Source organism: Canis aureus, chromosome 14, assembly GCF_053574225.1.
Source record: "Canis aureus isolate CA01 chromosome 14, VMU_Caureus_v.1.0, whole genome shotgun sequence".
Lineage (NCBI taxonomy): Eukaryota > Metazoa > Chordata > Mammalia > Carnivora > Canidae > Canis > Canis aureus.
Genome location: NC_135624.1, coordinates 22182067 through 22194603, shown reverse-complemented (window position 1 = coordinate 22194603; position 12537 = coordinate 22182067). Strand labels below are relative to the sequence as shown.

Here is a 12537-nt window from a genome sequence, read left to right as displayed (position 1 = left end):
CTCAGACATAATCTAATCCCAGTACTTTAGAAAAGAATAGAAGCTAGCCAAGAACAACCACACATTAAATCCATGTTTTCCAGAGGGGGGGAAAAATGTGGCAGGCTTATTTCTAAAAGGAGATTCCTTCTTCCATCTGAAATCACCATCACTCTACCTCTCAAGGCTGCAAAAAGTGAAATGCAGTGGCGAGATCCACGCTGCACAAGCATCAGTGTAACATGCCATGTGGCTCAGTGGTGCGAATTCTGGTATCCCTAAATGAACATATGGACCACATGAGAAAAGCCACATGTTCTCAATGTTAAAACCACAAAATTTTTTGCCTCTGCTTCTGCAGTCAGATGCTGGCACACCTCTGGGCCATTTAAGGAACTTAATCGTGGCTGGAAAAATGCTATGTAAGAATCTAAGTACTGACCCAAACGTGTTTAAAGGAATCACAAGACTGGGACAGCTGGAGATGCTTTTTGATTCAAGGGCTGGGTAAAATGCCAGCAGGCAAAGGGCTGTGCTGTCTACTTCTGGATGAGGGAAGAGACCAATAAATCATGGAATAAGCCCTAGGAAGCCTCAAGTTGAACCCAGAAGCAGCTGTTGCCAAGATACCACTAAGATCTAAAAGCAATTTTATAAAATATATTGTTAAAAATGAAGTCTCAATTAGGTGATCTTTTATTGAATTAGTATGATTTTACTCTTTATATGAAAGGGACATTGAAATATACTACAGAGTTGAGTTGATGTGGACCTGAGAGGGAGTTTTTTTTTTTTTTTTTAAGAGCTCTGCTTTATTTTCGAATGAGTGAGATAACCCTGGCATTAAGACGGGTAAAGGAAGAACAGTGGTTGCCCTGACTTGCATTACCCCATCAATGTAGCTTCCTCCAGGGCACTTCTTTTAAATAGAACTCTTCCGAAGCACAGAGCCTGGGCATTCCATCCGAGCTGTCTGTTTAGCAAACCACCCATGTTGATCCTCCTTAAATAAGATCATCTTGCAAACTGAGAAATGCATGGGCTTGGAAGCAATCACACTTAGACTGTGGGATTCCAAAAAGCAATAGGGCCACTGTGGAGGAATCACTGAGCTTGCTAGGAAGTAATTGCTGTGGTTTATAATAACAGCCATCTTTTACCCATCAATTATTATATGCCAGGTGCTACCCTAAGGATTTTAGTATAGTAATTCACTTATTCTTCACCACAACCCTTGGAGGTAAGGAGAAACATTACATTACTTTTACATATGGGGAAATTGAGGCCCACACAGCTTCTGAGTAAAGAAACCATCCTGAAATCCAGGATATCTAGCCTGAGCCTTGCTTTAACTACTATACCCTGCTCCCTGTGGCTACACCACTTGAACCTTTTTACCCTAATGATATTCCATTCCAAGAATAAAATGTAAATCTCCTCTTGGAAATGCAAAGTCCCTTCTGCTTGGCCTCTGCTTGTTTGCACAAAGCAGGGTAAAGATGGGCTCATACCAAAAACAGATGCTGTAGATCATAGCAGATGGTGGTTTTGTTTATAAAACAATTCTATAAAAGATGCTTATGGTTAAATGAGATGCAAATCTAACCAGTGAACTTTCACGTTTTAAATTTTCTTTTAGAAATGGAACTTCATGTCTGGCTCCATTATTGCCCAAAGCTGTTCAGAGCAGCCTGGATCCCATCAGCAGAAAGAGGGTTCCCTGCCTCTCCTTGTGTTCCCATCTTACAAAATTCTGTGTCTAGACAGTGATTCAAATGCTATCTGCGGTAGAGGACTAGGTAGCGTTGGCACTGCTGTTTTAATTCCAATCAACTGAAGACAATATTTTTATAAAGTACAATAAAACAAAATTGCTGGTAGAAACGATCATGTTCCTGGATGTTGCTGCAGTGTCAACTCGCTACAAATGTTTATAAAAGCTAAATCTTAATATCCCAACTTATCTTGTAAGAGACACAGACACACACTGAGTACACATACGTGTTCTGGAACATTTCTTGCAAATTAGAATTCAGGTCATGGTTATTGATGTTGACATCCAGGCTCTAGAAAAGTCTGAAATCCTGATCAGCCTCTCACAAATAAAGAAGTGTGAGACCTCCAAACCCTGACAACAAATTCAGGTCAAAGTCATTGCTGGCCAAGAAGCTTTACTTTCTAAAAGTTCAAAAATATTTTATTGGAAATATTTGGTAGATTTGATTATGTTTAGAAAATACATGAATACTTCGCTTACTCAGCTGGAAAAGGAAATTGGATTCTCCTTGTTTTACATATGCTAAAGTTGTACTTTGGTTTACAAATGTTATATACATATAGCATTCTCTCACTTGATCATTTCCTCAAGCAAATCTAATTAAATTTTATAGTTAAGGAAATTTTAGAAAGATGTTAAGAGGCATTTCTCTTATCTGGACACATCTCCTTTCTCACTTTTATAATGTGCTTTAGCTCTCTGCCTTTCACAGTCATGCATTATTACTTAAAGATACTCAATTGGTGTTGGTAGTTCAAGGGCTTTGGATTTTGATAGAGATCTGCATCTGCCTGCCCTACTTTTGCTTTATAATCTCAATCTATATGCACCCACTTTCTACCTCTGGTAATAATACACTTATGAAGAAGTAACATTTTCTAAAACACGAGATAAATTCTCAATTAATCCTCAACTGGGTCCCTGAAAATATGCCTGTAAACGAAGTGTGCACAAATCCAATTCAAATGGAATTGAGTGAAAGAGCTTGAAATTTAAAGAATTCTACACTACTTTCTTCTGTTTAGCAAAAACACTTCTGCACAGTAAAAATCACCACCAAATTTATCAATATTTTTCATTTTTATGAAGAGTTTGCTTAACTGGGGCATATGTGTGTTTCAGACTTTTGATCTTTTTTTCCTTCATGTAGGTGTCCAAGTGTTTCAAAATAAACAGTGTGAAATGAAAGAAACTAGCAAAGGGACTATTATCTAGAGAACAACCCAAAGTAAATATTATTATTATTTTACCTTGCATAGCTTACAAGTGCATGCATGAGATTAAATTGTTAAATCTTTCCAAATTAGAAATAATAATTTAGCAAGAAGCTTAATATGTTTCTTGGAAAGAGTAGAAATAAAAAACAAAAAAACAAAAATGAAACTCTTACTCTGGGAAGTTTTTATGGGTCTCATTTTTAGGGACTATATAAAAATATGGGACAATAATAGGGAAAATTAAAACAACCAAACTATGTCCCTACTTACCATTGGTAAGTACAATTTTATTTTGAATTTTTCAATCATGGACCACTTGAAATGTATTATCTGAGTGAATTCATAATTCAATTAATTTTGTTTAACTATCTAAATATTTTATTAGCTTTAACTTTCTAAAGTACTTTCATTAATTTTCTAAAAGTACTCCCAGACCAGTTTCAGGGACCTTCTGGTTATTCCCAGTGGACGTGGCTATCTTCAGGGGTATCACTGTGTTCTGTAACAAGTCCTGTACCAACCTGAAACTAAGTACTTTCCTGAGACAATTTTGGGCTCAAATCATTGTTTATGTAAGCACATAAATAAATATAATTTTCCATCAAAGGCTTTATATGTGAGGAGGAGGAAAAAAGGATAATAGTGTTATTCTTGAGCAATAATGAATTTGGAGACGTCTCTCCTAGAGTGTCTCAAAATAATGTAGGCAAAATAAGAAGAAGAAGAAATGCAAGCAATGAGGCTAAATAAAGCATATTCCATGACTAAAAAGAAAAGTTTCTTTTGGATGAAAACTGGAGTTATCTGGTCTGATGGGAAGCATGTCCAGGAAACAATGGAATGATATAAATTAAGAAAATATGGGAAGGCCATGGCTAAAAGTGTACCCAGGTTTCTAATACAGAAAAACAAACAGGTTTCTAATACAGAAAAACAAATTAAACCAAACAAGGAAAACTCAGCCTATAAAAATCCAAGTTCCCTAAGGAAAACACTCATATTTAAGAATAAGCTAGAAATGACTATAGAACTAATCAAAGTGAGTTGATGTCAGTGAAAAACATAACTATGCATTAATGGATGCTATTATTAGGAACACTTCAACTATGTAAAAACAACCCTTCATGCATGCTTTGCATAGAAGATTTAATCATATTCCCAAGGGTGAAAAAGTTTACTATATGCGTATATATTAAAGTTTATATGTTAGAAGCCTATACACACACACACACACACACACACACACACACACATATATCCGTGGTTGATCCTTGAAGAACATAGGAGTTAGGGCTGGCGACCCCCTACACAGTCCAAAACCCATATATAACTTTTGGCTCCCCTAAGACTTAACTACCAAAAGCCTTCAGTTGACCAGAAGCTTTCTCGATTTGTGAAAATAGTCAATTAGCACACATTTTTATATGTTATATGTATTACATAGTGTGTTCTTACTATAAAGTAAGTTGGAAAAAATGTTATCCAGAAAATCACAAGAGAAAATACATACACAGTACTGTGCTGTATTTATATAAAAAAAAAATCCGCATATACATGGACCTGTGTAGTTCAAACCCATGTTGTTCAAGGGCCCACCATATATACACACAGAGACAGTGTACCGTGGACTACATATGACACAACATTGGTGCTCTAACTAATTGTCAAGGCAGCATGGAAGACAAGGTTCAGAAGCTTTATCAGTTTGAAGCAAGTTGTATGTGGAGCAAATTCTAGAGATAGAAAGGTCATCAAGAAACCAGTATTTAAGTTTGGATGAATAGAAAACATTAGTTTCTCGAGATGGTAGAGTCACCAAGAGAGGAGGGGTAAAGCCTGCACTGATCTGAGGATAGCCTTGTTAGGTCTGTTAGTCAGGAAACCCAGTAGTTTCTAGCCAGTCGTATGTATACAGACAGTTCCTACCACTTCTTCCGCATGGTCCCCTGGAGCAGTCAGATAGGTCACCCTGAACTGCTGCACGTTGCTGTCTGAAATGTCCCATTTTACCCGCAGGCTAGAAGTGGTTTCGTCATCTACAACCAGGTTTCTGATTCCTGTTCGGAAAACTGGAACAAGCACAACCAAGGATTAAAGGCCTATGAACCCATCATATTCCACAATGAGCTCCAGAGACCATTTGTGGACATGGCACCAAGTATCACTTCATGTATCTCTTTAACATAGAGCCATATGAAGAGCAATTCAGCTTTAGTAGGTAAGGGGGGTGGGGAGGCCATCACACCTACTGGTAGCAGGTAGAAATGAGTTTCAGAGATGCTTACAGGGTGAGACCATGGACCCCCCCTATCAGTTCTGTATATACACCAGTAAGGGGAACTGGGGAGAAGCCATTAGACTAGGAAACCTGATGGGGAGCCTCCAAGAGAGCATGCCCACCAATACCTCCCACCAGTGCTCTGCTGGAGAAGCAGAAATGAGGGACCAGATGTGGTCAGTCTCAGTGTGCGATCCAGCATCCAATATACATCCTATTCGCCTGTACCCTCATTTCTGTTTCAAGACTTGTCACTCAAAGCACTCATCTCTCACCATGGTTGCCTCTACCCATTCAGCCCACATAGATATTTATCCTTTCTCTAGTATCTGTCCAAACTCCTTCACCCATGGTCTCTGACACATTCCTTCTCCTCTCCCGAGATGCTGACTCCCTCATTTATCCCACCTGACTTCTTTATCTCTCCCTCATTTATCCTACCTGACTTCTTTTTATCCTTCTCCAGTGACACTTTCTTTTCTTCATTCATTCAGAAAATATTCACTGAGTTTTTCCTTTGTCAGACTCTGTTAGGCCTTTGAGACATACAGGGATTGACACTTGACAAAAATACTAGAAGTGTCACAGAGAAGCAAGAGAGTGACATGTAGCAGTCAAAATTGGGGGAGGGTACCAGGCAATGCCTCACCTTCAGGGCTAGGAGTTCTAGCTGGGAGAAGGAAATGGGAGAGCTTGAAAAACATGGTTGAATCCAAGAAGAAAAGCAGAAGGATCTTGAATGTTATGACAAAGAGATTTGGGAGCACCGTGATAAAGAAGAGCTCAATAAAGATTCACTGGAGAATGAATGAATCAGTGAATGAATGAATGGGTGATGGACAGCCACTGAAGGGTTTTAGGTAGAAAAAGAAATGGTATAATCAAACTTGTGTTTTACCTAGTTGACAGACAGCTAGTTGGGGGACAGGGCGGAAGTTAAGTTGAAAGAGAAAATAGCTGAGGTAGAAATCCCATTCTGTGGGTAACTGAGACCTATCAGGTTAGGTTACCCATAGAAATGCAAGGACACCATAAAGTGAATAATTCTCAACAGACAGCAACAGAAGTCACTGTGATCAAAAGAAGGGATAGATTCCTGAGGCATTAACACCTTCTAAAAGACTAGGAGAGTCTAAAGACTTGGAACCCAAAACAAAGATGGAAGTAGAGAGATGTCACAGTAAGGTCTGAAGACTCATTGGCCTTTAGGGCTAAGAAGAGGTTAAAAGGTTCTAAGAGGATTAATTTTTGAATTGGGAGGCCCCACTTCTAAATAATAATATAAAATAAATAAAACTGGGATAACAGCACTTCTATTAAATCAAACTTTTCTTATGGGGAAATGGGGACAAATTCTATTCATCCTTACCTGAGGTCACAGGTCTGGTGGGGGCTATGGTTGTAGATGGTTCGGTCCAAAAACTGTCGACTAAAAAAATATTCATTACTTTAAAATTCTGCAATGATTGTAACTACACATTTGCATATAGCATTTTATAGTTTTCAAAGAAAATTTCATCTATATTATCTTACTTGCTCCTCTCAACCATCTTGACCGTGGTTGCAAGAATGAAGAAATGAGCTGTAAATAAAGCAGACAAGGCATCTATTCTGCTGATAAGGAAACTGAAACCCAAAGAAGTGAATGTTTCTAATCACAGATACCAGCTTTCACATAAACATTTGAATGACACATGCAACTTTGTGAAACCTCCCAGTTACTGTGAAATGGGGCATAGCTATGGTAATTAAAGGAAAATAAACAAGCTGTAGATCAAGCTATGAAAGGGCTGCCAAACAAGACCACCAAGGGGAAAATAGGCATTATTTTCTATGTCGTGTATTCACCCTGGGCATGGGAGCAGTTGTGCAGTTCTCCACCCAGAACCCCTCTTCACAGTCAACATGCTCATCCACAGCTTCTGGAATACTGGCTGCCAATGGCTCAGAGCTCTGGGAACTGCCTCGCCTCAGGTCACAGACACTGTTAGGGGATGGCCCACCTCCAATGACTGGAGATGGAGGGATACAAAGACTCAGCCCCATTGACTCAGTTTGGGACAACTCTGGAGGGTCATCCCAGGTCCAGAACTCCTCAGGGAATTAGCCAAAGGCTCAGTTATAGCTTCTCCCTATGTCTCATTCTGCCATCCTTACTTCCTTACAGATCCTCTCCCCACTACAGTCTTCAATTAACCTTCTGGATGCAATTTTCTGTTTCAGAATATGATCCCAGGGAACCTCATCAAAGAAAATTTAATATGTGGTTAATACCTCATATTTAAAAAATGAAGGGATGAATGAATCAGCGAGTGAACTTTCTACAGGATTTTTGGAACCAAGATTGATTTGGGAAATTCCAAACGCTCTTGGACATGCTTGCCCTCAGTTTATTTGTTCACTCATGTATTCATTTATAAATTATCTTACCCATCCATCCACCAATTCAACAAGTATTGAAATATAACACAGTAAAAATATAACAAGTACTAAGCTCGATACTGGGGATATAATGGTGAGCAAGACAGAGATGGTCTCTGCCTCTATGGTGAGAATACCCTAGGATTCTCATATGCTTCACATATCGGTTTCATTAAAGGTGAGAATATATGAAGAATTCTGGGGGACACAGAAATTGGAGCCTCTGTAGCCAGGAACAGGTGGGCAGGAAACCAGGTGGGTGGGAGGCTATAGGAATGACCACTGGTGATGTCCACCTCAGCCAGAAAGACACTTACGCGTGGTCCCCACAGCAGTCACCACCTCACTCTCACTCCCATCATCCAGTACAGCCAATAGCGAAACTTCATATTCGGTGCCGGGCTCCAGGCCTTCAATAACATATGAGTCTTGGTCTTCTTTTAGGAGAACCTGAAAAGCATCTGGTGCTTAGTAACTGGGTTTACTTAAATAGAGGTGAAAGTTAAGAAAAAAAATAATAAAAAGGAAAAAAGGTATCCTGAGCATGAGCAAAAAACTAAGTATACAACACTCCAGGGCCACTGAACTCAATTTTAAAGTCAAACCAGAGACTTCATTCCTTTCAATTTCCCCAACAAATGTGCTATTAATATTGCAAAAGTGCCAACTGAAGCTTTATTCAATGTCATTTATCAAAGAACCTATAAATATATTAAATATATGACTAAGGCCCAAGGGGGAAAAAATGCCATTTTAATCTTACAAAAAAAAATCATATGATTTGACATTTATAAAACTCCATGCCAGGCAAAATATTAATTACTTCAAGGATTCTTAATCTCTTTGAAAGTGAAGACCAACTCAAATGTGCAATGGGTATCCACTTCCAGAGAAAATGCTCCAGATTACTTTCCAGGCTGTTTCAGAAACTCACTTCTTCAGTCTTCCCACCATAGACTGGAATCCACATCAACTTGTGCTGCCCTTCATCAGCTGAAAGGGGATGCCAGGTTACTCTGAAACCATCTGTCGTCACTTCATCAATTTCCAAGTATTGCTGGGCTGGAACTTCCTCTGTGAGCCAAGCAAGGAGACCTTGTTAGAGAATGGAGAAGCCAACAAAGCCAAACTCAAGCAGCTCTCAGGGCCACAGGAAGAAGACTCTGTGAGGAGCCTCTGGCTTTAGGGAAGCCCATAGAAGTCATAAAGCAGTGCCCATGGGTCCAGTGTGACCTCAAGTTTCTGGTGCCATCATTTACCCACAGTATCAGGAAGACCAGGGAAACACCACATTTCTTAAGTTTTCCAATAATTTCCAGAACTCTTAGATTCTCTCTTTGGCTCTTTACTTGAACTACAAAAAGTAAGAGTGTCACATTCATTACTTTACAAAGATATTTTTTCTTTATGTTGAGGAAATTAACAAATTGGTGCCTTTGAGGCCTGGGAAATGTTCCTTTTAGTTTTATTTGCTTTCGTGCCTAAATTATCCGCTAGTAATAAGCTAAAGAAAAACCTTATATCTTTTAAACCTTGTACATATGGGTGCCATCGGAAGTGAAATATAATTTATCAGACCTTCCAGAATTTCATATTTCAGGGGTGTACAACAAGAGCACGACATCCAACTGCATGTCAGTCATTGTAAGTCACTGATTTTTATTACTCGAGATTAGAGATTTTAAAACTCTTTCACAAGACACCAGGAGAATCCCAACTGGAGTCAGTCCTCAGGAAGTTCTGTGGAATTACTGTACTTTTTTCTGTGAATATTATTTCTCAATGGAGCATATTTCTCATCTCTCCAAAATAGTTTCTCATCTCCTCAGTATAGCACTCAATTGTTTTCCCAAGCACAATTGTTTAACTTTCCTTGTTAAGTTCAGGAAGCAAACAATAGAATCATTGCCACCATGAGGCAAAAATTTTTGTATTTATTAACTACAGGGTGTATACAGGAAAGGAAAATCGTGCGGTCATGCCTTACATTTTTGTTTTTGTTTTTAGTATTTAAAAGATTCCATATTCTTATATTAATAGTCAGGCTGCATGAATACATTATTGGTTACAGAGTGATGTCTTAGGTTAAACAGCATGAAACTTTCATTCTTGCAGGTCAAAAAATTGTTGGGTTATCATCAATTTTGGGAGTCCATCTTAATATGCATGCACATGAAGACAGAAGAAAGCTGTGAAGTTTTTAGATTCATAGAGAAAGAAATGGTCTAAGATTAGGAACAGAACGGTACACACATTTACTTAACTGAGACTTTTTGAGTTTAGATGATCTTTCCTCTTTTTGCTTTGATAGAAAATAATTAGGCAATACACATTCTAGTCACCTAACTGGTTGTTAATAATAATACAATGCAGAGGCACCCGGTGGTTCAATCAGTTAAGTGTCCAACTGCTGGTTTTGACTCAGGTCATGATCTTAGGGTCATGACATGGAGACCCAAGTAGGGTTCCGTGCTCAGTGGGGAGAATCTCTGATTGAGATTCTCTCTCTCTCTCTCTCTCTCTCTGCTCTCTGCCCAACATGTGTGCACACACACTCTCTCTCAAATAAATAAATCTATAAAAATAATAATACAATATCAACAAATATTTAAATGCAGTCTCTTCAGGCACCTGGATGGCTCAGTTGGTTAAGCCTCTGCCTTTAGGTCAGATCATGATCCCAGAGTCCTGGGAATCTCTGTTCAGCAGAGTCTGCATCTCCCTCTCCCATTGCACCCACCCTTTGTCCCACTCATGTATGCATGTGTGTATGTGTGTGTTCTCTCTGCCTCTTTTCTGTCTCTCTCAAATAACAAATAAAATCTTTAAATAAATAAATAAAATAAAATGCAATCTCTCCAAAATCACAACTGAAGAATCTGCTCCAGCTTCTGATTTCTGTATAGTTACTCTTGGAAATGTCCAAACCATGACAAGGCTCACCTGTGGTAAAAATTCCAGTCAGAGGCTCTGACTGTCCCTCATCATAGATAGAGAAAATGGCAACAGTGTAGTCTGTGAGTGGCGTCAAGCCCTTCAGAGGGAAGGTAGTAACAGGATCAACTTCAACCTGCAAAGCAGAGAAGTCATAACAGCTACCTCAGATACTCTCTAGACACGGGCGACGGAAGGCATTTTATTATTGTCTGTAGTTTACTTGGCTTGGCAGCAGAGCTATAAAGACTTCAAAAGTATTACTGAATTACATATAAAACCAGTCTGCTTCTAGATTACACATTTCTAATTTTCACCTTTAAATAGATTACCTCTCAGTTAATTCTCAGGACATTTTCACAACCAATATTATTTCCACTTGTTGAAGATATGGAAAGGAAAGTGCACACAACTTACAATGCCACTAGAAATAAACATAATGCTTCCAGCCTGATCTTCTAGGAGCAGCCAGTTTTTGGCTTCACTGCCTGGGCTCCGCTGACCCATGACTAAATATCACACATTACTCCTATCGGAGCTACACAGACGAGCAACCAGCAGGGGAAGAATCAGGAGATATTCATACCAAAGATCACTGTAAATATTTGAAATATTCCTTTATATTCCACGGGGAGATATATTTGGGAAAAAAATATGTACCAATCTCTTTAGAGTACATAAGGGGTGAAGTGCTAAGGATAAGGACCAAGGGTATAGGAAAGGGAAGGATCAGAAGAGGAACAGCAAAGAATGAAGAAAGAAACCATAAAGTAAGAAGAAATGCAAGCAGGATCTAGAACACAGAGCCCTGAGCAAAGCCATCCTCAACAAAGAGCAAAAGCAGACACAATTTTATCACTGAAAGGTTGGGTCTTGGGCCTCTGAACCCCATAGCTCTGGGGGCATATTATAGACCAAGTAAATGGTGCCACACGTATACATTTTCTATACCTTGTCTCAATTAACCCTTACAAAACTCCTGTAAGGGAGGTACTTAATAAGACACTCTAGCTATAAAGATACTCCGAGGAATTGAAGAAGTGAACCTATTTACCTAAGAGGAGACTCTGCCAAAAAAGATCATTTAAAATGTTTTCAAGAGACATTTAGAGCAATTTCAGTACGATCTGTCATTTACAATACTATCAATGACTAAACTTGATAGCACCCGAGGTTAAAGGGAAGATAACTACGCTTACTGTATAGATTTGCTCATGGCAGTCAATGTGACCTTTACCAAAATATGAAATGGGTCACTGTCCTACTTAAATTTCTTTAGCTATCTATGGCTTTCCAAATCAAAACCAAGCATCCTGTGATGACCTCTTGGCTTTTCATAATCTGGAGCAGGCTCCTTTTTCCTGCCTTGGTTCTGATCACCCACTGGCCTCTGGCTACACTGGCTTGTCAGCTCCATGTCTAATTCACCTCAGGGCCTTTGCACATGCAATTCATTCTGTTTGGGACCCTATCTCCCTAGCTCTTTTCAAAACTAGGCCTTTGCCATCTGTCAGGACCATGCTTAACTTTTACCTCCTCACAGAGGGTTTCTCTTTCCACCTATCTCAGTAGGGCTATCCCCTAACACTGCCCTTATTTGTTTCCTCCCAGCACCAATCAGCCTGAAATCATTTTATCTCCTATATACCTATTTATTTTCTCCTGCATAAAGTGTAAGCCCCTTCAGGGTAAGACCCTGTTTAGCTTCCTCAGTATTGCATGTTGAATTATATTTGTTTTTGAGTGAATAGGGGAGGCACCAAAGATCATTTTTAAGAGAGATGATAATGGGCTCATCGGAACTCAGAGCCAATCCAGAAACCATATACATCACTAAGAAATCAATAGCAGGTAAAAAAGACAGTGTCAGTCCTTCAGGAAGGAGCTTCCACTTTCATACTTTTGGAACCCTGAGCCACTCTGCTGGAGAG

At 39.1% G+C, this 12537-nt stretch overlaps 1 protein-coding gene across 4 annotated transcripts in view; it reads right to left on the bottom strand.

Annotated features, from left to right (window-relative positions):
• Window positions 1-12537, bottom strand: part of COL14A1 (collagen type XIV alpha 1 chain) — a 216711-nt gene that overhangs the window by 118897 nt on the left and 85277 nt on the right. For all 4 annotated transcript variants that reach the window (XM_077847081.1, XM_077847080.1, XM_077847079.1 and 1 more), the window contains exons 15-19: window positions 10616-10742; window positions 8607-8746; window positions 7990-8122; window positions 6621-6680; window positions 4900-5042 (exon numbers count right to left, since the gene is read on the bottom strand). In XM_077847081.1, the coding sequence (XP_077703207.1) occupies window positions 4900-5042; window positions 6621-6680; window positions 7990-8122; window positions 8607-8746; window positions 10616-10742 (603 nt within the window). The remainder of the gene's footprint in view (window positions 1-4899; window positions 5043-6620; window positions 6681-7989; window positions 8123-8606; window positions 8747-10615; window positions 10743-12537) is intronic.